Here is a 23,393-nt window from a genome sequence, read left to right on the forward strand (position 1 = left end):
TTCCCCTTATGTAAAAATCAGAGACAAAGAAAGTCAAGCAAAGTTCGATCTTGGCATTTTGACAAAGTACAGACCACATCTGCTGTGCACAAATCTCGAGATAAGAGTTCCTCCCCAAGGGAGCTTGACAGCCTTCAGGAACTTTACCGAGGTGGGAGACGCAAAAGAAAACACTTGGGGCTGTTAATCACTCAAAGGGAAATAGGACCCCAACTCCAAACTACATTCTTTGTTTTAAGTAGCGGATGTTCAGGACAGAGACCTAATAGTCAAAGTCGACCTGTCTATGATACAAAGTTTTAAGATAAACATATAACATATATAGGTGATATCTTCAATGGGAAACTGAACTAAATACCGTACACTCCTCTGAACCAGAATACAAAAAGATGAACAAGGAAAAAAAACCACAAGTTAAATTGTTATCAGTTCTTATCAGTTGTTTTGGTATCAGATCTGACCCATGAAAAAAACGACTGAGATCTCAGATTAAAAAAAATGCTGGTTTCGTCAGAAAAAAAAGGAAATCCTTTCAACTGTCCTACCACCCTCCAGGGGACGGGCGGCTTTGAAGTCCAAGATTTAAAACTATTTTCAAGCTCATAAACGGACTGGTTTCTTCATATCAAAACGACAGTATTTGAAATCCAAACCACTCACGTGCATGCATACTGTTGGGGGAAGAGTGGCCTCCTCTTCCCCGCGTGTTTGTTGAATTTCGGACGAGGAGAACGTTGGTAAACCAAATAAAGGCTGGAGGCGATGAACAGTTCCTTCGAAGGGTTTCATTTGGTGTCTTTTATTTTGAAGGTGGTCAACGGTGCTCTGTGTTGGCAGCTTTCCGTGTTGCAGAGTGTTCACAATCGCTGTCTTGTCCGCAGTCCAGGATTGATGAGCGAGGAGGGATATACACTCTTGACTAAATTCTCCTGAATTTGTTGTTCAAACCTCCACTCGGGGCGTCCACCGTCATCTCGCTGGACCAAAACATCTTTCGTTGAAGTTTCGTGCCCGATTAAAGTCGTCTCGGTGGACATTGGTGTTTCTCGGCCTAGTTTAGCTTCGGTTAGCTTGCTCGCCGCAAACAAAGAGGCGCTCGTGCTCAACACATCGCTCTGCAGAAATCGTAAACGTAAAATTGTTGTTGTAATTTCAGTGTGAACAATGTGCACAAGGACATCAGAATACGAGGAGGAACTTTGTGGAGAAAAAGAGGACCACACGGGACAACGTCAACTGCTGGACTCCATTGGCAGGATGCAGCCAAGAGTTGTTCTTCACAGATTAGGTTTGGTCACAACGTTCGTTTCACTTGTCTTGTACTCTTTTTAAAATACTTTAAATGCTGTCTTTCTTGTACGCAGTGAGTGTGTGTGCGTATATATGTATGGATACACTTATATATATATATATATATATATATATATATATATATATTAGAGCTGTCAAACGATTAAAATATTTAATCTAATTAAAAATGCAACTGTCATAATTAACTCAAATGAACTAAAAAATTAATCGTGATTACTCACACATTTTTTATCGGTTCTGAATTTCCTTTTACATTTTTTGTCCTATTTTTCCCCATTTTAATGCTCTCATCAACATGGAATCATGAATCAGTTTTCTATGTGCCAAATGCAAATATTTACTGAAATAACAATTTCGATTTTCAATTTGACATGAACATTTTTCACTTGGAGCAGTTATTCACACATATCTCTCTCACAATATTACTGTCCATCAACAACAGTGAAAAAAATATTTTGTCACACAACAGCTGCTTTAACAGCTTTTTTTATTAAATCAAAACAGAGCAAAATAACATTATAAAGTGCACATCTAAGGTAAACTAGTACTCAGCCTATAGTGGCTTCAAACCATGGCTGCATACTTCGTTTTTCTCAAGTTTGCTTTGAACACAGCAGTCTGTTTCTGTATGTTTGTTGGAGAATAACGAGACACCGGACACCAGTGTTCGTTATGTGCCGCTGTATTCAAAACTGCCGGCCGTACAAACAAGCGCACGCACTTCCCCGCTGCTGGGGCAAACCATTCTGAAAGAGGGGGGTTTCACTCCCCCTAACACAATCAGGCTATGTTGATTGTGTTGGTCCTTCTTGCGCGGAAGTCTCTCTACGGTTTTGTGTAGACCTCATTTGGAATGACTACACTTGGTTCGATGACAACACTGGAGACGTTTTATTTTCGCTAGGTCGCTACCACAGCAGCGCACTGTCACTGTCAGACGAACACAGAGACGCTCCACCCGCTCTATTTATATGGACACAGAACACTGTCACCTTCCACACAAATAGTTCCAAACAAGTAACAATTGCGTCAGTGGCATACATCGTATACCTGTATGATACAGGTAACTTTGGTCTTGTCAGTGGAGCAATCTGGCAACTTTTTAAAAGTCTACTTTGCATTCATAAACTCTTTAAGTATCTGTTTTCGGTGTCTCGTGCTGCCGTGGCTGGCAAAACAGACATGGGCGTGGACTTCTGCAGCGCGCTTGTGGTTTTGTTTCTGGTGTATTTATAGAGCAAAGTAACATCCGCTTGTGACGTGTGCCGCGTTAATCTCGCGAGAAAAAATTTAATCCCGTTAAAATTCATTTAAATTAATGCCAATAAAAATGCGCTAAACTGACAGCTCTAATATATATATATATATATATATATATATATATATTAGAGCTGTCAAACGATTAAAATATTTTAATCTAATTAAAAATGCAACTGTCATAATTAACTCAAATGAACAAAAAAATTAATCGTGATCACTCACGCATTTTTTAGCGTTTCTGAATTTCCTTTTATATATTTTTTGCCCTATTTTTCCCCATTTTCATGCTCTCGTCAACATGGAATGATGAATCAGTTTTCTATGTGCCAAATGCAAATATTTACTGAAATAACAATTTCGATTTTCAATTTTACATGAACAATTTTCACTTGGAGCTGTTATTCACACATAATCGCTCACACAATATTACCGAGCATCAACAACAGTGAAAAATATATTTTGTCACACGACAGCTGCTTTAACAGCTCTTTTTATGGAATCAAAACAGAGCAATATAACATTATAAAGTGCACATCTACGGTAAACTAGTACTCAGTCTTTAGTGGATTGAAGCCATGGCTGCATACTTCGTTTTTCTCAAGTTTGCTTTGAACACAGCAGTCAGGCTATGTTGATTCTGTTGGTCCTTCTTGTGCGCAAGTCTCTCTACAGTTTTGTGTAGACATCATTTCGGATGACTACACTTGGTTCAATGACAATACTGGAGACGTTTTATTTTCAGTGTGGTCGCTACCACTGCACCGCTAAACTCTCGACGTGCATCAGCGCACAGTCGGTGCCAGACGAACACAGAGAAGCTCCACCCGCTTTATTTATACGGACACAGAACACTGTAACCTTCCACACAAAATAGTTCCAAACAAGTAGCAATCGCGTCAGTGCCATACATCGAACTCAACGTAATGCCTGCTCTTTATTCACCAGAGGCTCATCAACCTAGTCTCTTATTTCTCTCCCGAAATAGTGTCTTCTTCCGCTTGGTGTACCTTACTTAGCCTTCTCCGCTACGTACAATTTCTGTACACAGCTTGTAATGGAGGCTCTCGCTGGCAATCCGTAGTTTAGTTGTTAGATGCAATGCGAATGATTTCAGCTTGAGTCAAGCTGTGACAATGTTGACAGCTTGCATGCAGTAGAGATACATTTAGCTATGGCTTCAGCAAATTTGTTTTTTGTCGTGTTATCCATTTTCTTCACTTTGAAATGATCCATTGCTGTCTGTCTGAGACGAGGGGGCGGAGTACTCACGTCAGCTGTGTGCTTGGCCATTAAGTGGTATTTCAGACTCGACGTGCTATGATGATAGCTCAGTTTATGACTGCAAAACATACAGGTAACTTTGGTCTTGTCATTGAAACAATCTGGCAACTTTTTAAAAGTAAACTTTCCATTCATAAACTCTTAAAGTATCCGTTTTCGGTGTCTCGTGTTGCCATGGCTGGCAAAACAAACGTGCGTGGACCTGTGCAGCGCGCTTGTTGTTTTGTTTCTGGTTTATTTATAGAGAAACATAACATCCGCTGTGACGTGTGCCGCGTTAATCTCGCGAGAAAAAAATTAATCCCGTTAAAATTCATTTAAATTAATGCCAACAAAAACGCGCTAAACTGACAGCTCTAATATATATATATATATATATATATATATTTATATATCCATCCATCCATCCATTTTCCGAACCGCTTGATCCTCACTAGGGTCGCGGGGGGTGCTGGAGCCTATCCCAGCTGTCTTCGGGCAGTAGGCGGGGGACACCCTGAATCGGTTGCCAGCCAATCGCAGGGCACACAGACTCAAACAACCATCCACGCTCACAATCACACCTTGGGACAATTTTAGAGAGTTCAATCCGCCTGCCACGCATGTTTTTGGAATGTGGGAGGAAACCGGAGTACCCGGAGAAAACCCACGCAGGCCCGGGGAGAACATGCAAACTCCACACAGTGAGGCCAGAGCTGGAATTGAACCCGGTACCTCTGCACTGTGAAGTCGACGTGCTAACCACTGGACTACCGGGCCGCCCATATATATATATATATATATATATATATATATATATATATATATACACACACAGCATATATATATATACTGTATATATTCACGGTCACACCTCGGGACAATTTTGAGCAGGGGTCGGGAAACTTTTTGACTGAGAGCCATGAAAGCAAAATATTTGGAAATGTATTTCAGTGAGAGCCATATAATATAGTGCATTTTAAAAATGAATCCAACATAATGCCTGTATAATAAGCCTCTGAGTGTATTCTTTGAAATAGTTTTGTTATAATAATCACTATTAATGGAAATGGTTTTCCGTTCCTCAACCTTGCTCAAGATCCAGCACAGCTAATGGACTTGTAGTCACCTTGCTGGCGGGTTCATATGCGGAGTTGCTGCTGGCCAGCTTGCATCCTGCTCAGTAGCTTGCACGCTTCCTTTCTGCTGTCTCCGGCAATGTGTTTTGTTTCGAACGTAGAATGGTGTCAAAGTGCCGCGCGACATCCGACTGTTTCATCGATGGTATTTTGTCATCGCAAATTAGGCACAGCGCAGAACCTGTTCTCTTCACAAAAGTGAATCCTTCGGTCCATTTGCCCTGAAGTGGACCATACTCGTCATCTTTTTTTTCCTTTTCACCAACTGATTTGTTGAAGGGTTAGCTTTGAGCGAATGACCATGGCAGACTGATTCAAAAGGGGGCGTTTACCTGTTGACCCAGCAATGGCCAACGTAGTTTCAACAGTGTCATCCACTTGTTAAATGGATGGATGAAACAAGTGAAAATATTTTGTTTTATCTGCAAGCCAGATGCAATCATCCAAAGAGCCGCACCTGGCTGGCGAGCCATAGGTTCCTAACCCCTGATTTTTTTAGCATCAGTGTCCAAGTCGTACTTGATTTTCCCAACCACCCGCATCACTGCATTTCCCTGAATTTGTATTAAATCCGCGAATACAGGACATGTGGTACTGTGTTTCCAGATAAAAACACCTTGTGTGAAATCTTCATGTCCAGTTACAGTTGTATCGGTACTCGTCAGGACTTCTCGGCCGAGTTTAGTCTGCTCTTAGCTTCCTCGCCTCGAATCGAGAATTGTGAATCGCTTGCTGCGATCAAAAACAGGTTTAAAAGTCAAGTTTAAAAAAAACTATTTAAATCAGATTTAAGTTGGTAAAATTATTAAATGCTGCATTGTAAGTGAATATTGATTGAGTCTGAGAGTAGAGTGATATAGAAATGTGCCAGTGTACATTGACTTTTTCCTTTCAGATTGCGAAATGCCAAATGAACAATCAATGACAATTTTAAAATAAATCAAGTTAAAACTCCCAAAAAACAAGGGGTGGGACTAGATTAGTTTTCTTTTCTTCTTACTTCCTTTGACCATGTATATTGTGTTCAATTATCACTATTTGTTTTTATTTTTTTAACTTCCTTGCCTTGCTCCCAAATTTCTGTTATCTGTTTCTTAGTTCAATAAACAAACAACCCAAAGAAGGCCCTTGTGAGGATAAGCGGATCAGAAAATGGATGGATGGGTGTACCGTGCCTCAATAACAATGTTTGTGATGCATGCTTGTCCAATTTTTTTCTTAGCGTCAAAGACGGGTCCAACCTGAAATGCGTGTTACACAACTCACTGCACAGGGTGTCCTCGATTTCGGACAGTTTCCTTCCAACGTTGGAAATACTGCATAACCCGAAATTTTAAATCGAAGTGTGCTGATCACTCTACAACCTGTCAGGATTTTAGTGTCCATGTGTACAGAAAAACGGCTTTTGGCCATGAATGTAAAAGACACGCAAAAGGGTTGTTCTTGTACCAAGTGTAAAATAAACTTCAATAAGATCGTGGCTCACGTCGTTCAACCCTGTCATCAATCGAGGACTCCCGTTTGATTGACCAGCCAGTTGTCTGCGACACAATTTTGGTGACTAAACATTACAGAATGACTGCCCTAGGCGAAGACGCCGACAACAGATAAACTACCTGCGTGATCATGCTAAAAGTACTTTATACTTTATTCTGGAGTTCCCCGCTAACTTGAGTTAGCTATAGCTGAAGCAGGCTTGCTAACATGAAAGAGTGAAAAACGATCACGGGCAATGACTAAATACACAAACATGTTCTGGATCCATTGGGATGTGGAAGTCTTCTGGTACACGGCGATTTTGTAAATAGCTCAGCAACAGGGACGTGCGGTCAGGGGAGGCAGGTGAGGCAGAGCCGCACCTCTGAATGCGCAATTATCACAAACTGGGTTGATACATGCTGCTTGCCGTACATCTGCATGTCGCCAATATAATGGTTGCAGATACGTTTATTTGACCTGTTTTTCCACAGTCTGGCTAATGTTTTTAACCATTAAAGGTTAAGGTTTTTTTTGTGTGACATATTTAGATTTGCTGATGGGAAATAAAACCGCAGCGAAAAGGCACAGGTTGCGGCAGATAGTTCTCTGCCGCAATTAAGAGGGCGCACGTGAGCCAACCGGTACGTTGCGCTGTTCTTCTGCGCAGAGGCGCCAGGCGAGTCAAGTGCGATCCTTTTTTTGATTTGCTACGTCGGACTGCCAAAATGGAAGAAGAGGATTATATATCAAAGCTTAAAAACTTCTCAAAACTGGACTTTCAGTCAAAAGTGGACGTGATTAACACAGCTAGACCAACGCCGGAGCGAAAAGGTTTGCTTCAAACTACGGGACAGCCCGGAAAACTTTTCAAACGGAGTGGTACAGCCGAAAAGAACGCTGATGTGGTTGTCCTTCGAAAACCCGTCTTTACTGTTTTCCCTACTTTTTGTTCTCAACTTGTGACAATGTCTGGACTAACACGGGATATTGTGACATGAAAAGCACATGGATCGATTTGGCACTGAACGAACAGCGCAGGCTCAACGTTAGCATCCACAATGCCAAGGTAAAGGAAAACCGAGAGATTTTGAAAGACCTCATTCATGCAACCTGCTTTTTCGCGAAACAGGAGTTGGCATTTCGTGGTCACGACGAGAAGGCAAGCTCTTCTAATTGTGGCAATTATGTAGAACTATTACATGCTTTTGCTGAGAAAGAGGAGAGGTTAGCTAGACATTTGGACTCATCCACTTTGTTTTCTGGCTTGTCCAATAGAATACAGAACGATCTAATTGGAGCAATCGGTGATGTGATAATAAATGATCTAAAAAGGGAGATCAATGCTGCCCCATTTGTTGCTGTAGAGGTGGACGAGACTAGGGACATCACAAACAAAGCACAGATCTCTGTTATTTTGCGCTATGTAGCCAAAAGTGAAGTGGACTGTGTGGTGAAGGAAGCATTTTTAGGATTTGATGACGTAAGTGATGATAGGCGAGCCCCTGCTGTAGCTGCGTATGTCTTGGAAGTGTTGGAGAAAAACAGCTGTGTTAAAATTTTTTAATGATGTCACAACATTTTGATGACACCAAACTGCAGAGCCTGTCAAAATATGCAAAGTTTTTTGACTTTGTCAGACTAAAGGCTGATCGCATCGGACTGCACAGCTCACAAACGGTGAGGAATGAATCTCCTGGACAGCTTCTCAGCTTTTTGGCCCAGAATGATCTGCTACACACTGTAGCTGAGGCGACAAAGTTACTCCAACTGGTGTTCACTGTACCAGCTACAACAGCGTCTGCGGAAAGGTCGTTCTCTGCGTTGAAAAGACTGAAAACATACAGTCGGAATAGGACCAATTCATTGCAATCTTATAACTACCGTATTTTCACGACCATTCGACGCACCGTATGGTTGGGCGCAGTCTCATTAATGGGTGCTATTTCTGTATTTTACACATAGACAAAACGCACTGTATTATTGGGCGCAATTTTAAAGTGGTAAAACATACGCCAGCTTAAACATACGGCATGCATGCGTGCACGCTAAAAACACGTTAGCTTGTAGCATACGGTAGCATGCCAAGACATACAGATACAAGCTAAAAACACGTTTTTAAAAAGGCAACGAAGCAAAACGGAGTTCCGTTGTATTTTATTTAGCCATCGTACAATGTACTCACGTTTTTCGATCAATCATCACCCAGAAATCCATCAAAGTCCTCATCCTCTGCATCAGAATTGAACAATTGTGCAAGTACCGGTAATCCATCAAAAACGCCGTGTTCCCTCTCGTTGTCAGTCACTCTCATTGCCATGTGGCTCCACAGAAATGATGCCGGCTTTGCCAAAAACTCGAACAACAGTGCAAGCAGACACGTTCGTCCAAGCAGACACAATCCATTCGCAAATTGTGGCGTAACTCGCCCGGCGCTGCCTCTCACTCTTTGTAAAGTTGTGTTTGCCATCGATCATTCATTGTTCCCATGCCGCTCGCAACTTTACTTTGAACGCCCGGTTGATGCCGATGTCCAGCGGTTGGAGTTCCTTAGTCAAGCCTCCGGGAATAACGGCAAGCTCAGAGTTCATTTGCTTGACTTGGTTTTTCACCGCTGCTGTGAGATGGGCACGCATGCCAAAAGCATAACCGATGGCTTGAAGTTTGAACTGAGCTTCGTTGGCGTGTCTCTTTGTAGAATTTATTTTCGGGGGTTCTTAGAAACCAAAACCGAAGTTGTTTTGCAACAATGCACATAGCCACACTCTATACAGGTGTTGGTACCTGCTTGTAGCGTCCCTTTAGCGTCCACTTACACGCCCACCCTTCACTGATTGGCGGACTGCTTCCCCGCATGCCTGTCACTCACGTCTGCCTTTTCTCTCTCTCTCCATATATGTATATATACACGCCCACCCTTCACTGATTGGCCGACTTCTTTGCCGCATGCCTGTCCACAGTCACTTCCGCCTTTTCTCTATATAAACAGCGTGTCGGCTGTCAGTCAGGTTTTGGAACTCAGCGCATAGACAAGACGCTCCGCATCATAAGGCCTCCTGTCCATTTTGGAGAAAATTTTAGACTTTTAATGGCGCCTTATAGTCGTGAAAATACGGTAAATAGATTAGTCTAAGAAAAATACAATAGAATATTTAACCCTGGAGAACCCACGGGGTCAAATTTTGGATATGAAATAACCAGTAGCCAATTGAATAAGCTACTGTTTTTGGTTTATATATTTGTAAATCTGACACTAAAGGAGTCAGTGCCTCACCAACCATGAACCTCACCACACGCCACTGCTCAGCAACTCCGGGGTGAGTGCCATTACGTTCGGAAGCACCTCTGCGGACTGCGCCTCCACTCGCCGCCACTGCGATTGTTAATACTCTACATTACGGTAATGTGGGGCATGGGAGCGACATTGGCCACATTCAAAATAAAAGCCTTCCAATTGATGCATGCATGTTTTTCTTTTGGGTTTAAAAGAATGTAACTAAATAATTTCTTGGCGGTCGTTGATGATGAGTTCACCCAGGGAGAATGAAATCTGCCAGAATAGCACCAAGAAGCGTTCCAAAGTTGAGATAAAAAAATAAAGTCATTGTTAACTCTACTCCAGTCGTTAAAAAAAACTAATTTTAGTTATCCCACAACCAGACCAAGTCTGAGGCAATCCCAAGTATCCAACCACAGTACTTTCATTCAGATCTGATGCCGCATTTCAAAATAAAAGGCCTTGGATATCAGCAATTTTAATGTTTGAGCCTGATTTAAAAAAAAATAATAATAATTAAAAACTGAGTTTTTGTTATCCCGCAACCCCACCAGATCTATGGCACAATGAGATACCCCAGGTATCTAATAAGACTACTTTCATTATTATTATCCTCTCTGGTTTAGAGATGATAAAAACTGATGTTGTGAGATAACAAAATTGATTTTGGCGTTTCGTGTGCCCAAGACCTTGTGTGGTTCCAGAATACAGTATCTAAAAAATTCTTTTTAGATACCTTTTTTGAAATCAGGCAAAAAGGTCAAAATGTCAGATTTTATTGCAGTGGTTCTGAACCTCAGAATCAGAATCATCTTTATTGGCCAAGTATGTAGAACACACAAGGAATTTGTCTACGGTATAACACGCTGCATTAGTATTATCGTAAACAAGGACATGACAAATAGGTATGCAAGGACATTTCGTAATGTAAGTGAGACAATGTGCAAAGTATCAAGCAGAGCTAAAGTGAACAGTGGTAGAATACAATACGATGACAGTTTGTACAGTTGGTGCAGAAAATCATTGAACCATTTTAGAGTGACCAGTAGCAGTATTTGTAGTACAAGAAGAGTGACTACGTCAGTGACTGTTTAGGCAGTTAATGGCTAGAGGGAAGAAGCTGTTTAAGTGTCTGCTGGATTTGGTGCGCATGGATCTGTAGCGCCTGCCTGAGGGGAGTAGCTAGAAAAGGTGGTGGGCAGGGTGCGGGGGATCCAGGAGGATTTTCCGTGCCCTTGTTTTGATTCTTGCAGTGTGCAAGTCCTCAAGAGTGGGTAGGGCGGTGCCAATGATTTTTTCCGCCGTCCTAACTGTCCGTTGAAGTCGGATTTTGTCCTTTTTTGTGGCGGCCCCAAACCAAACCGTGATGGAAGAACACAGGATTGATTCGATGACTGCCGTGTAGAACTGTCGTAGCACCTCCTGTGGCAGGCCATGCTTCCTCAGCAGCCTCAGGAAGTACATCCTCTGCTGGGCCCTTTTCAGGATGGAGATGGTGTTGACTTCCCACTTCATGTCCTGGGAGACTGTGATTCCCAGGAACTTGAAGGTCTCGACGGTTGACACAGGGCAGTTGTGAGGGGCATCTGTGGAGAAGAATGTTTCCTGAAGTCCATGATCATCTCTACAGTCTTGAATGTGTTCAGCCCGAGGTTGTGTCGGCTGCACCAGAGCTCCAGCTGCTCCACTTGTTGGCGGTACGCAGACTCGTCGCCGTCTTTGATGAGACCGATGTCTGTGATCATCGACCGTCGTCTGCGAACTTTATGAGTTTGACAGCTGGATTTGTTGAGGTGCAATCGTTTGTGTAGAGGGAGAAGAGCAGTGGAGAGAGGACGCATCCCTGTGGGGCTCCAGTGCTGGTGGTGCGTGTTGATGATGTTGTTGCTCCCAGTCTCACCTGTTGTGTCCGTCCCGTCAGGAAGCTGAGGATCCACTGGCAGATCGTAGGGGACACACCGAGGTGGAGAAGTTTGGGGGTGAGGAGTTCCGGAGTACCTCACACAGCTCCAGGGATCTGTTGAAGATTTGTGTGAAGACCGGAGCCAGCTGGTCAGCGCAGACTTTCAGGCAGGAGGGGGACACTTTGTCGGGCCCCGCAGCTTTCTTGATCTTCTGCTGCTTTCGTGAATCTGTAGTGGAGAAAAAGAGGGTGGGGGGGGGGGTAGGTAGAGTGGTTTCTGGTAGAGGTGGGTGTGTGTGGGAAATGGGGGTGTCCTTTTCAAATCGGCAGAAAAACATGTTTAGTTCATTAGCAAGACCCTTATTGTTCACTGTTTGGGGGGATGGCATTCTATAGTTAGTGATTGCTTTCAGGCCATTCCATACAGATGCAGAGTCGTTAGCAGAGAACTGGTTTTTCAGCCTCTCTGCATAGCTTCTCTTAGCGATGTTAATTTCCTTTGTCAATTGGTTTCGGGCGTGTTTGTACAGTGCCCAATCTCCACTTCTAAATGCATAAAGCTCCACTTTATGAGTTTGACAGCTGGATTTGTTGAGGTGCAATCGTTTGTGTAGAGGGAGAAGAGCAGTGGAGAGAGGACACATCCCTGTGGGGCTCCAGTGCTGGTGGTGCGTGTTGATGATGTTGTTGCTCCCAGTCTCACCTGTTGTGTCCGTCCCATCAGGAAGCTGAGGATCCACTGGCAGATCGTAGGGGACACACCGAGGTGGAGAAGTTTGGGGGTGAGGAGTTCCGGGATGATGGTGTTGAATGCAGAGCTGGAATCCACAAACAGAATTTTTTCTGTTTGATCAAACCCAAGGGGTTTGGTGAATCGGTCTCGGGGGTTTGATGGAGCCTCTGCCATGGAGGTTAAGGCACACCCAACGCAACATGTCAATTAGTTATGGCATAAAACTGAAAGGTGCAATCTACAATGCGTCCACCAGATGGTGCTACGCTCCTTCCATTCAACTCGAGAGGCGTCCGTTCAACTTGAGAGGCGTTCATGACTGCCTCTGAAAAATGTAAATTAACTATTACTGCACTTAAATGAAATGATGAAAATTGAAAATAATGCATCAGAACAGAAAATCAAGCGAGGAAATCACAAAATAAATTCTATATCCCCCCGACAGAACTTATTTTGTGATTTTCTCGCTTGATTTTCTTCGTGATTTCATTGAATAAGAATTAATTTACGTTTTTCGTAGGTGGCCATGAACGCCTCTCGAGTGGAACGGAGGAAAGCACGGAGACGGACAAAGACGTACAGTACCTGAACTTGCTGAGACTGTGAAAACCATTGATAAAGTCTGCGTTTAAAAAAATAATAAAACCACAACCACAGCTCTCCTTTTTTCAACAAATACATGTGAGTCTTTGTCTGTCTCCGTGCCTTCTCGTATTCCGTTCAACAGGAGAGGCGTTCATAACCACCTCCGAAAAACGCATTGGCATTTCCTGTATTGTAGCTCCACCAGTACGACCAGATAAGATAAGATAAGAAAACTTTTAATATGCGTCTCACAATGGAGAAATTCCCACTTCACAGCAGCAAAGTTATGAGAGGAAGAAGTAGAAAAACAAAATAGGAGCTGCTGGAAAGGCAACCACTCTCACGGCGCCATCTTGAAGTCAAAATAACACAACAAGATGTCAGTTGTAGTTATTTATTCCTTTGTTGTGAATTCACAAATGATGAAATCACAATATAAATTCCTTCGGGGGGGGGCTGTAGAATTTATTTTGTGATATCCTCGCTTGCTTTTCAGTTTTGATGTATTATTTTCAATTTTTGTCATTTCATTGAAGTAATCGTTTGTTTACGTTTTTCGGGGGCGGTCTTGAACATCTCTCGAGTCGAATGGAAGAAGGCATGGAGACAGACAAAGACGTACCTGTATTTGTTGAGACTGTTTGAAAAAATTAACAACACAGCTCTCCTTTTTTCGGAGCTGCAACACAAACTTATTTAATAAAGCAGCGACACAGTTCACTGACCCAACAGCAAGTTATAACATTGGAAGCATAAGGTGCTCGGTGAGCATTTAAGAAAATGGAAGACTTTTTGGTGCGCTCTACAGTGCGGAAAATACGGTGTGTGTGTGTGTATACATATATATATATATATCAGTGTTGTGTCCAAGCACCGGCAACCCAAGGCCAAGGCCAAGGACTTGGAAAATTTTCTGGGCCAAGGCCAAGGACTTGAGAAATTTTCCGAGGCCAAGGCCAAGGACCAAGGACTTGCCTCCGAGGCCAAGGACCAAGGACTGATTTTGAAACTGAGGCCTAGCCGAGGACATGTATAAAACAATGCTATCATACCACTTGGCAGGTCTTCATGATTTGCAACACCCCTCCATCATAACCCTTTGCACTCCCGAACGCTTGAATTAAGTGTTTTTATTCAAAGAGTAGAACAGTCAGGGTACGTGTTATTTATACTGAGAAAAAAAATCATATGGTATACATTTATGAATTAATGTTTCAGTGCAGTAGTTTCTTAATACGAAGTAAATTAACACTCAACAGGCATGACATGGCTCAGAACACAAGTTGAGAAATGACTGCATAGAAGTCAATCACTGGCTGCAGAAAAAGCGGTAATCTCTCAGTGATAATTTTACAGATAATTTTAGAGTCCCAAATTTCGAATTCTGAAAGGATCTACTTATTCAATTGCATATGATAATAACACAAACAACAACATATAAATACAATGATAAACAAATGCTGCAAAAATTTTAATAATTCAGGAGCAGGCCTGAGGATTTCGGAAATTCACGGTAACCGTTTTTCGGTTCCGTCGGATTACTCAATGGGAAACCACGATAACAAACGTTGGGTTCCGTAAATGTTCATCATGGGAACCCATTTTTCTATTTTGACTGATATTGATAATCAAGAATTCCCAAACTCAAAAGTATAATGTTTCAAGGGTCAATGTTTGAAAACTATGCATTAGCAAAGAACATTACATCAGCAGCTGTGTACTCCAGGTTTATTCCAAAAAATAAATGGATCAAAAACTGGTGTACTCATGTGGCATCATCAGAGTATTTTTTTCCAATCTCACACTGCAAAGATTAATTGGCTGGTAATCATTAATACAGGTAAGTATTGATGTGGCTTGACATCCTCTTCCCAAGACGATGCATGTGTAATCTACGATCAATTTGACGAAAGAATTTTACACGCGTCATCATTCGTTCTACCAACAGTTAACATTAGCATTACTACACTTTGTGACGAATATTTTATTCATAAAGTTACCATGCTACAACCAGTAAATTATAGAATAACCAATACCGTTTCATAATATTTTTCACAGCGATTAGCCTACAAATCTAATGACCAATTTGCCTTGTAATCGTGCCTCGCGTCGTATTTCGCTCTCGCGTTCTGTGCATACGTCACAGGTGAGTTTAGTGATAGACCTTTGGACGATTCATACGAAAAATCAGACAAGCATTCCCATTTCTTAAATATCGTAATTAGTAGACCTTGGTGAGTTTTTTTCGCCGCCATCTCAAACTTTCATCCGCGCGATTCCTCAGTTTGCGGACTAAAATAACAACCCACAAGCGCACAAAACGTAATCTGTTGTGTCCCCCCCAGCCTCGAAAACAAAACAAAACGAAAGTAAATTAGAAGAAACACGCTCACACACCACACCATATCACAAACACACATACAGGTGCAGTGAAATTGCGTGGATCACACAGTCAATTCAAGTGCGGTGACTTTTATAATGAAACTATTTTTCGGAAACGACACGCGACCGGTAACGATTGTTACTTTGAAATCCTCAGGCTTGCCGTAGTTTTTTTGTTTGTTTGTTTTGACTGAGAAATTTCTTTGCGTCCCAAAAACGCACATTGTTTGGAACTGTGCGTCCCGTGAGAAAATTATGCGTCTAGGATGCGGGACGCAGAGGTAACGAGATGGCTGAATCTCGAACCATTCTCTGAGTACGACTATTATTACCACTAATACTACATTAATTAATACCTTCAACTTCACAATAATAATAATAAATAATTAAATCAACCATGATTTTATACTATGTATTATCAATATTCATTATTCCAAACATGAGAAAGCATTCAGGAAACAAAACTGGAATCGAGCAAAAGGACTCCAAATCCCAACGGCCAAACCCGGAAGTGAACTGCCGACATTATTGACTCCAGCTGTAACGCAAATTACTTGGTTCAAACAAACATTCTAGTGCAACCGCACAAACGTGACGACTGTGCAAAAATAACTAAATAAAAGACACCACTGTTACAGAAAGGCTTTACACGCTATTTAAACTGCCGATCGCGAACGCAACAAACCGTGATTGAAACTAACTGTGATGCCGCTCTTTATCCGTTGCGCCTACTGTTATCTTTCAGTGGCAGACCCGCCCCTCTTAAAGCGGCAGAGTTAATCCATCAATATGGGTTTCCTTGGAGGAAATTTAATAGATTCCTTCGTAATTATTGCGGTCCTTATACAAGGGATTCGAGGCTCGAATCCCTCATTGTGTCCGAGAACCGGCAATCCGAGGCCAAGGCCAAGGACTTGACTCCCGAAGCCAAGGCCAAGGACCAAGGACTTGACTCCGAGGCCAAGGCCGAGGACCAAGGACCGGCTCGAGGAACACATCTCTGATATATATATATATATATATATATATATATATATATATATATATATATATAAATCCTCTTCTCACCCCTCGGGTGGTGTCCGTCCGTCCATTCAGCTCGGGTCCTCTACCAGAGGCCAGGAAGCTTGAGGGTTCTGCGCAGTATCCTTGCTGTTCCCAGCACTGCACATTTCTGGACTGAGATGTCCGATGTTGTTCCCGGGATCTGTTGCAACCACTCATCTAGTTTGGGGGTCACTGCCCCGAGTGCTCCGAACACCACAGGCACGACTGTTACCTTTACCTTCCAGGCTCTCTCCAGCTCCTCTCTGAGCCCTTGGTGTTTCTCGTGTTCCTTCTTTCTGATGTTTCCATCACTTGGGACCTCTACATCCACTACAATGGCTTTCCTCTGCCCTTTATCTATGATCACGATATCTGGTTGGTTCGCCATTACCATCTTGTCAGTCTGGATCTGGAAGTCCCACAGGATCTTCGCTCTGTCATTCTCCACCACCTTCGGAGGTATTTCCCATTTTGACCTTGGGGTTTCCAGTCCATACTCCGCACAGATGTTTCGGTAGACTATGCCAGCCACCTGTAAGGGCTTGTCCTCCCATGATGGTCTCTCTTCCAGCGCCTCATCCTCTGTTCCCCATTGTCTGAGACATTCTCTGAGTACGTCATCCGTTGGAGCCTGTATTCATGGAGCTTGGATGTTTCATCCTGGACAGTGGCTCTCACACTCACTAGTCCCCGGCCTCCTTCCTTTTGGCTTGCGTACAGTCTCAGGGTGCTGGATTTGGGATGGAACCCTCCATGCATGGTCAGGAGCTTTCGGGTCTTAACGTCTGTGGTCTGAATCTCTTCCTTTGGCCACCTTATTATTCCTGCAGGGTATCTGATCACTGGCAGGGCATAGCTGTTTATTGCCCGGGTCTTATTCCTGCCATTGAGCAGGCTTCTTAGGACTTGCCTCACTCGCTAGAGGTATTTGGCCGTAGCCGCTTTCCTTGTTGCCAGTTCGAGGTTGCCGCTGGCTTGTGGTATACCGAGGTACTTGTAGCTGTCCTCAATGTCTGCTATTGTTCCTTCAGGGAGTGAGACCCCTTCAGTGCGGACTACCTTTCCTCTCGTAGTCACCATCCGACTACATTTCTCAAGCTCGAATGACATCCCGATGTCGCTGCTGTAGATCCTGGTTGTCCTCATCGAATTTGCAACGAAGGCTCTTAGGGTCCTGTTCACCTGATACAACTCCGAGCATTCAGTGATCTACACGGCAGCCATCGAATCAATCCTGTGTTCTTCCATCACGGTTTGGTTTGGGGCCGCCACAAAAAAGGACAAAATCCGACTTCAACGGACAGTTAGGACGGCGGAAAAAATCGTTGGCACCGCCCTACCCACTCTTGAGGACTTGCACACTGCAAGAATCAAGACAAGGGCACGGAAAATCCTCCTGGATCCCCCGCACCCTGCCCACCACCTTTTCCAGCTACTCCCCTCAGGCAGACGCTACAGATCCATGCGCACCAAATCCAGTAGACACTTAAACAGCTTCTTCCCTCTAGCCATTAACTCCTTAAACAGTCACTGACATAGTCACTCTTCTTGTACTACAAATACTGCTACTGGTTACTCTAAAATGGTTCAATGATTTGTTGTTTACGATGATACTAATGCAGCGTGTTATACCGGAGACAAATTCCTTGTGTGTTCTACATACTTGGCCAATAAAGATAATTCTGATTCTGATTCTGATCCATGTATGTGGCATCGAGTCATAGGCTTTCTTGTAATCAATCCAGGCTGTGCACAGGTTGGTATGTCGGGACCTGCAGTCTTGTGCGACTGTTCTGTCAACCAGGATCTGATGTTTGGCTCCTCTGGTGTCTCTACCAATGCCCTTGTGTGCTCCGCTCATGTATTGATCCATGTGTCCACTTATCTTCGCCGCAATGATGCCTGACAGGTTATTGGCCGATAGTTGGATGGGACTGCACCCTTTCAGGGATCCTTCATGATCAGGATCGTTCGCCCTTCGGTTAGCCATCCTGGGTGAGTCCCATCCCTCAGCAGCTGGTTCATTTGTGCTGCTAGGCGCTCATGGAGTGCTGTGAGTTTCTTTAGCCAGTAGGTGTGGACCATGTCCGGGCCTTGTGCTGTCCAGTTCCTCATATCTGAGACTCTTTCCTGTATGTCTGCCACTGTTATGGTAACTGGGTTCTGTTCAGGGAGGTTGCTGTGCTCCTCTCTCAGGGTCACAAGCCATTGTGCACTGCTGTTATGTGCAACCTCCTTCTCCCATATGCCTTTCCAGTACCTTTCAGTTTCCAGTCTTGGTGGGTCAGCTCTGTTGTTAGGACCCTGCCACTGAGCGTACACTTTCGCAGGTTGTGTTGCAAACAGCCTGTTTATTCGTCTGGCCTCATTCTCTTTCGTGTACCGCTTTAGGCAGCTGGACAAGGCTTGGAGCCTTTGTTTGGCAGTTTCGAGTGCTTCAGGTATGGTCATCTGGAAGGACCTCTCGGGTATCGGCCTTTTCATCACACCTCTCTGGGCCTCTGTCAATTGACTCACATCTTTCCGAGACGCCTTGATCTTAGCCTCCAACCGTCTTTTCCATGGTAACCCGGTATGACCTCCTCCTCTGATCTGGCAGCCTGGGGCCCTTCACCATGGAACCTGCGTTGTCCCTCATCAATCTCAAGTTGTGACAGCAGTTGCTGTTAGTGGATGTTGGAACACTGAGCTACTAGTTGTTTCGTGGTCAACCGTGACTGTGGGTTCCGAAGTAACCATTTAGCCCACATTTTCTGCACGTAACCCCTCTGACTAGGGTTGGTAGTAGCATTCCAACAGAGCCCTGTTATCGCATCTCACCCATCTCCGCTTTGTTCCAGTAGCCCATTTTCCATCAAGGTGCTCTGCTTCCCCAGCACACAGACCTTGTTTGGCCGGGCGACGTCTGGCATGTCATTCATTTTATTGTCTCTCATCATTGTATGAGGTAGGCATTAGCGTAAAGGATCTTGCCCAAGGACCACACTGGATGGTGTTATGTGCTCATTTTTTGCCCCAAGCGGGATTCGAACCACCGTCTCCCGTACGCCAAACCAATGCCTTACCAACTGAGGTATCCAGCCATATATATATATATATATATATATATATATATATAGATTAGAGCTTTCAAACGATTAAAATATTTAATCTAATTAAAAATGCAACTGTCATAATTAACTCAAATGAACTAAAAAATTTATCGTGATTACTCACACATTTTTTATCATTTCTGAATTTCCTTTTACATTTACAGGCTCATTTCCCAAATTCCTCATTTGGGAAATGAGCCTGATATATGTCCTTTATGAACCTGCATGTATGTTGACAAAATGCACGTGTAACAACCCAATCAATAAAATGCAAAAATACTGTATACTGTCCAAAAACTGTTTATATCACAAAAACCGCAATACAGCTGTATCCAAAAAAATCACAACAGTACAATACGTACAGTATTTTAATGTTTTGTTTTCTGTCTTGGGAAAAATGTGTCTATTCTGGATTGTTTTGTTGGATGCATTCTTTGGTTTATGACAATGTTTGCCTGCGTGTCATACAGTTTTCTTACTAGTTACAAGTAACTGTCCCGTTGATCACCGCTGTGGACCAGACATTATCAGAAGTACCAAGAACTAAACTGAGGCTCAGAGGGGATCGAGCCTTTTCTTTTGCTGGTCCCTCTCTCTGGAATGACCTCCCACTGAACATTCGGCAAGCCTCCTCGCTGACCATCTTTAAAACCCACCTCAAAACTCACTTGTATTCTTTGGCAATATACTCAGCATGACTTAGATTTGTTCTTGGTTTTGCTGTTCGGTGCTTTCTACCATCTTTACGGATTTGCTTTACTGTTTTATATGTTAATTGCTCCATGTATAGCACTTTGTATGCAGCGATGGCTGTTTGAAAGTGCTCTATAAATACAGTTGAGTTGAGTTTCATAGATTTGCCTCTTTCCGACTCCAAGTGTCTCCTGGATGCTTTTTACTTTGTGTCCAGCCTCACTCAAACGGATGCATTTCACTCGCTCCGCTGCAGTCATTACAGTTCTTCTATGTTTCGATGCCATGATCTACAGGACGCAAGTGAATAAAGTTAAAATCTTTCGCAATTACAGTAAAACGCACGCAAATATAAACTCACTTACACGTCATCGTTTCAGATCTGATGATAGAAAAAGGCGAAGTGAAAACGTGTCTTCTGTCGTGTCTTTCCGTCGCATCGGGTGGGCGTTGCGTGTATTTAAGCTGGCCGCGGCCTTCCGTCTCCATCCGAGTTATGGCTCGTGGAGTAAGTTCCCATAACATGTACCGTTTTTTCACGACTGTAAGGCGCCATTAAAAGTCTTAAATTTTCTCCAAAATGGACAGGACGCCTTATGATGCGGAGCGTCTTGTGTATGCGCTGAGTTCCAAAACCTGACTGACAGCCGACACGCTGTTTATATAGAGAAAAGGCGGAAGTGACTGTGGACAGGCATGCGGCAAAGAAGTCGGCCAATCAGTGAAGGGTGGGCGTGCATATATACATATATGGAGAGAGAGAGAGAGAGAGAAAGTCAGACGTGAGTGACGACAGGCATGCGGGGAAGAAGTCCGCCAAGGAGTGAAGGGTGGGCGTGTAAGTGGACGCTAAAGGGACGCCACAAGCAAGTACCAACACCTGTATAGAGTGTGGCTATGTGCATCGTTGCAAAACAACTTCAGTTTTGGTTTCTAAGAACCCCCGAAAATAAATTCTACAAAGAGACACGCCTACGAAGCTCAGTTCAAACTTCAAGCCATCGGTTATGCTTTTGGCATGCGTGCCCATCTCACAGCAGCGGTGAAAAACCAAGTCAAGCAAATGAACTCTGAGCTTGCCGTTATTCCCGAAGGCTTGACTAAAGAACTCCAACCGCTGGACATCGGCATCAACCGGGCGTTCAAAGTAAAGTTGCGAACGGCATGGGCACAATGAATGATCGATGGCAAACACAACTTTACAAAGAGTGAGAGGCAGCGCCGGGCGAGTTACGCCACAATTTGTGAATGGATTGTGGCTGCTTGGACGAACGTGTCTGCTTGCACTGTTGTTCGAGTTTTTGGCAAAGCCAGCATCATTTCTGTGGAGCCACATGGCAATGAGAGTGACTGACAACGAGAGGGAACACGGCGTTTTTGATGGATTACCGGTACTTGCACAATTGTTCAATTCTGATACAGAGGATGAGGACTTTGATGGATTTCTGGGTGATGATTGATCGAAAAACGTGAGTACATTGACGATGGCTAAATAAAATACAACAGAACTCAGTTTGGCTTCCGTTGCCTTTTTAAAAACGTGTTTTTAGCTTGTATCTGTATGTCTTTGCATGCTACCGTATGCTTCAAGCTAACGTGTTTTTAGCGTGCGCGTATGTTTAAGCTGGCGTATGTTTTACCACTTTAAAATTGCGCCCAATAATACAGTGCGTTTTGTCTATGTGTAAAATACAGAAATAGCACCCAATAATGAGACTGCGCCCAACCATACGGTGCACCGAATGGTCGTGAAACTACGGTACATTGTAAAGTGGCTAAATAAAGTACAACCGAACTCAGTTTTGCTTCCATTGCCTTTTTAAAAACGTATTTTTGGCGTGCATGCATGCATGCCGTATGTTTAAGCTGGCATATGTTTTACCATGCCTGGCTGCGCCCAATAATACAGTGTGTTTTGTGTATGTGTCAAACACAGAAATAGCACCCGTTACGGTATGTCAGAATTTGTTATCCACAGGACCGAATCGGGGAACAGTCCTGATAGACTCCCCTGACTCACGGGCCCGAACCCCCGTTTACGTCTCGCCCCCTCCTCGCGGTAACGCGGGACGGCTGGAGAGACGGGGGTTCTTTATTTCATGCGAGTCGATTACGAAAGAGATGCGGCTAGGTTCCTGACCGCTTTTGATTTCACGAAGCCAACCCAAATCCACCTTCACTTATTTGAACTCTAATAAGTAACCGACAATTAAAGGTTAATAAGTGACCGCTTCGCTTTAACGACGGCTCTCTTTCGATTTTTGTACTTCTGTAGCAAGTGGTACAGACCTAGTATTGATTTAACAATCCCGGTCAGGATCGTTCTGATTTGTTTCGTTACGCTGTAGTAAACTATTTTAATTAACTATTCATTTTTCGAGACGGATCACGCGGCCCATTGTGAGCGAGCACACAACCTTTGATTAATCTACGAAGGTTGAATGGTGATATGAATTAAATCATAAAAACAACTGTGGCAGACGATATAATGAATTTTGACACATTTATTAAGATGGCAATTATTGTGAAACATGCATTCATCAACCATTGTAACCGTAAGACGCGGAATACTATTGCGGAATACAAGAAAAACATTGTTTAAATGATATTTTTCGACTTAATATCAAATGAGAATTATGTAACAACACAGTGATTATAATGAGAATAAAAGGAGAGTAAGGTAAAAAAGATTACAAATGAATACGAGTAAAAATGATGATAAGAATAAAAATGAATAAATGAAATAAGCACCTATCATCATTGAGGGAGTCAAGATTGATCAGGTCTTAAACGCCCCGTGATTTTACTTATTAATTTTTATCATAATATTTTAGTACCATTTCTATACTTCCTATTTTTACATAATCAGGACAACAATTTTGGGTGATAGACATTTAATACATACGGTTGGCTCGTTTCTTCCGACACGCAAGAGTAGTATATTGTTTATGTCTCCTTACAGACACAACGGCTAACTAAGGGCAGTTGGAATAAAACAGAGTGTTAGAGAAAAGCCACCCCAATACCTGTATTCAGGTTCTGCCAGTTGATTGTAATATTGTTGGTAATCCTATTTCCGTCTGGTCCCGGAAATTGTTTGTCCGGGGGGGATCAGGGCTTTGCCACCGGACTGCGGTTTTTATAGCCCTGAATAGGCTACTCTGGTTATGTCAACCTACAGCTGGTCCGGTTTCTGCAAATGATGTTTTTTCTGTTCACAGCTGTTTTTCCCTTC

General features: G+C 43.1%; 1 protein-coding gene across 2 annotated transcripts in view; it reads left to right on the top strand.

The window, feature by feature from the left end:
* The first annotated feature begins 861 nt into the window (after positions 1-861).
* Positions 862-23,393, top strand: part of LOC147185926 (uncharacterized) — a 41,642-nt gene continuing 19,110 nt past the window's right edge. For both annotated transcript variants that reach the window (XM_086102939.1, XM_086102938.1), the window contains exons 1-2: positions 862-1,065; positions 1,157-1,288. In XM_086102939.1, the coding sequence (XP_085959065.1) occupies positions 1,165-1,288 (124 nt within the window). In that variant the 5' untranslated portion in view covers positions 862-1,065; positions 1,157-1,164. The remainder of the gene's footprint in view (positions 1,066-1,156; positions 1,289-23,393) is intronic.

This window comes from Hippocampus guttulatus, chromosome 22, assembly GCF_054856545.1.
Source record: "Hippocampus guttulatus isolate MCC_2025c chromosome 22, RoL_Hgut_1.0, whole genome shotgun sequence".
Lineage (NCBI taxonomy): Eukaryota > Metazoa > Chordata > Actinopteri > Syngnathiformes > Syngnathidae > Hippocampus > Hippocampus guttulatus.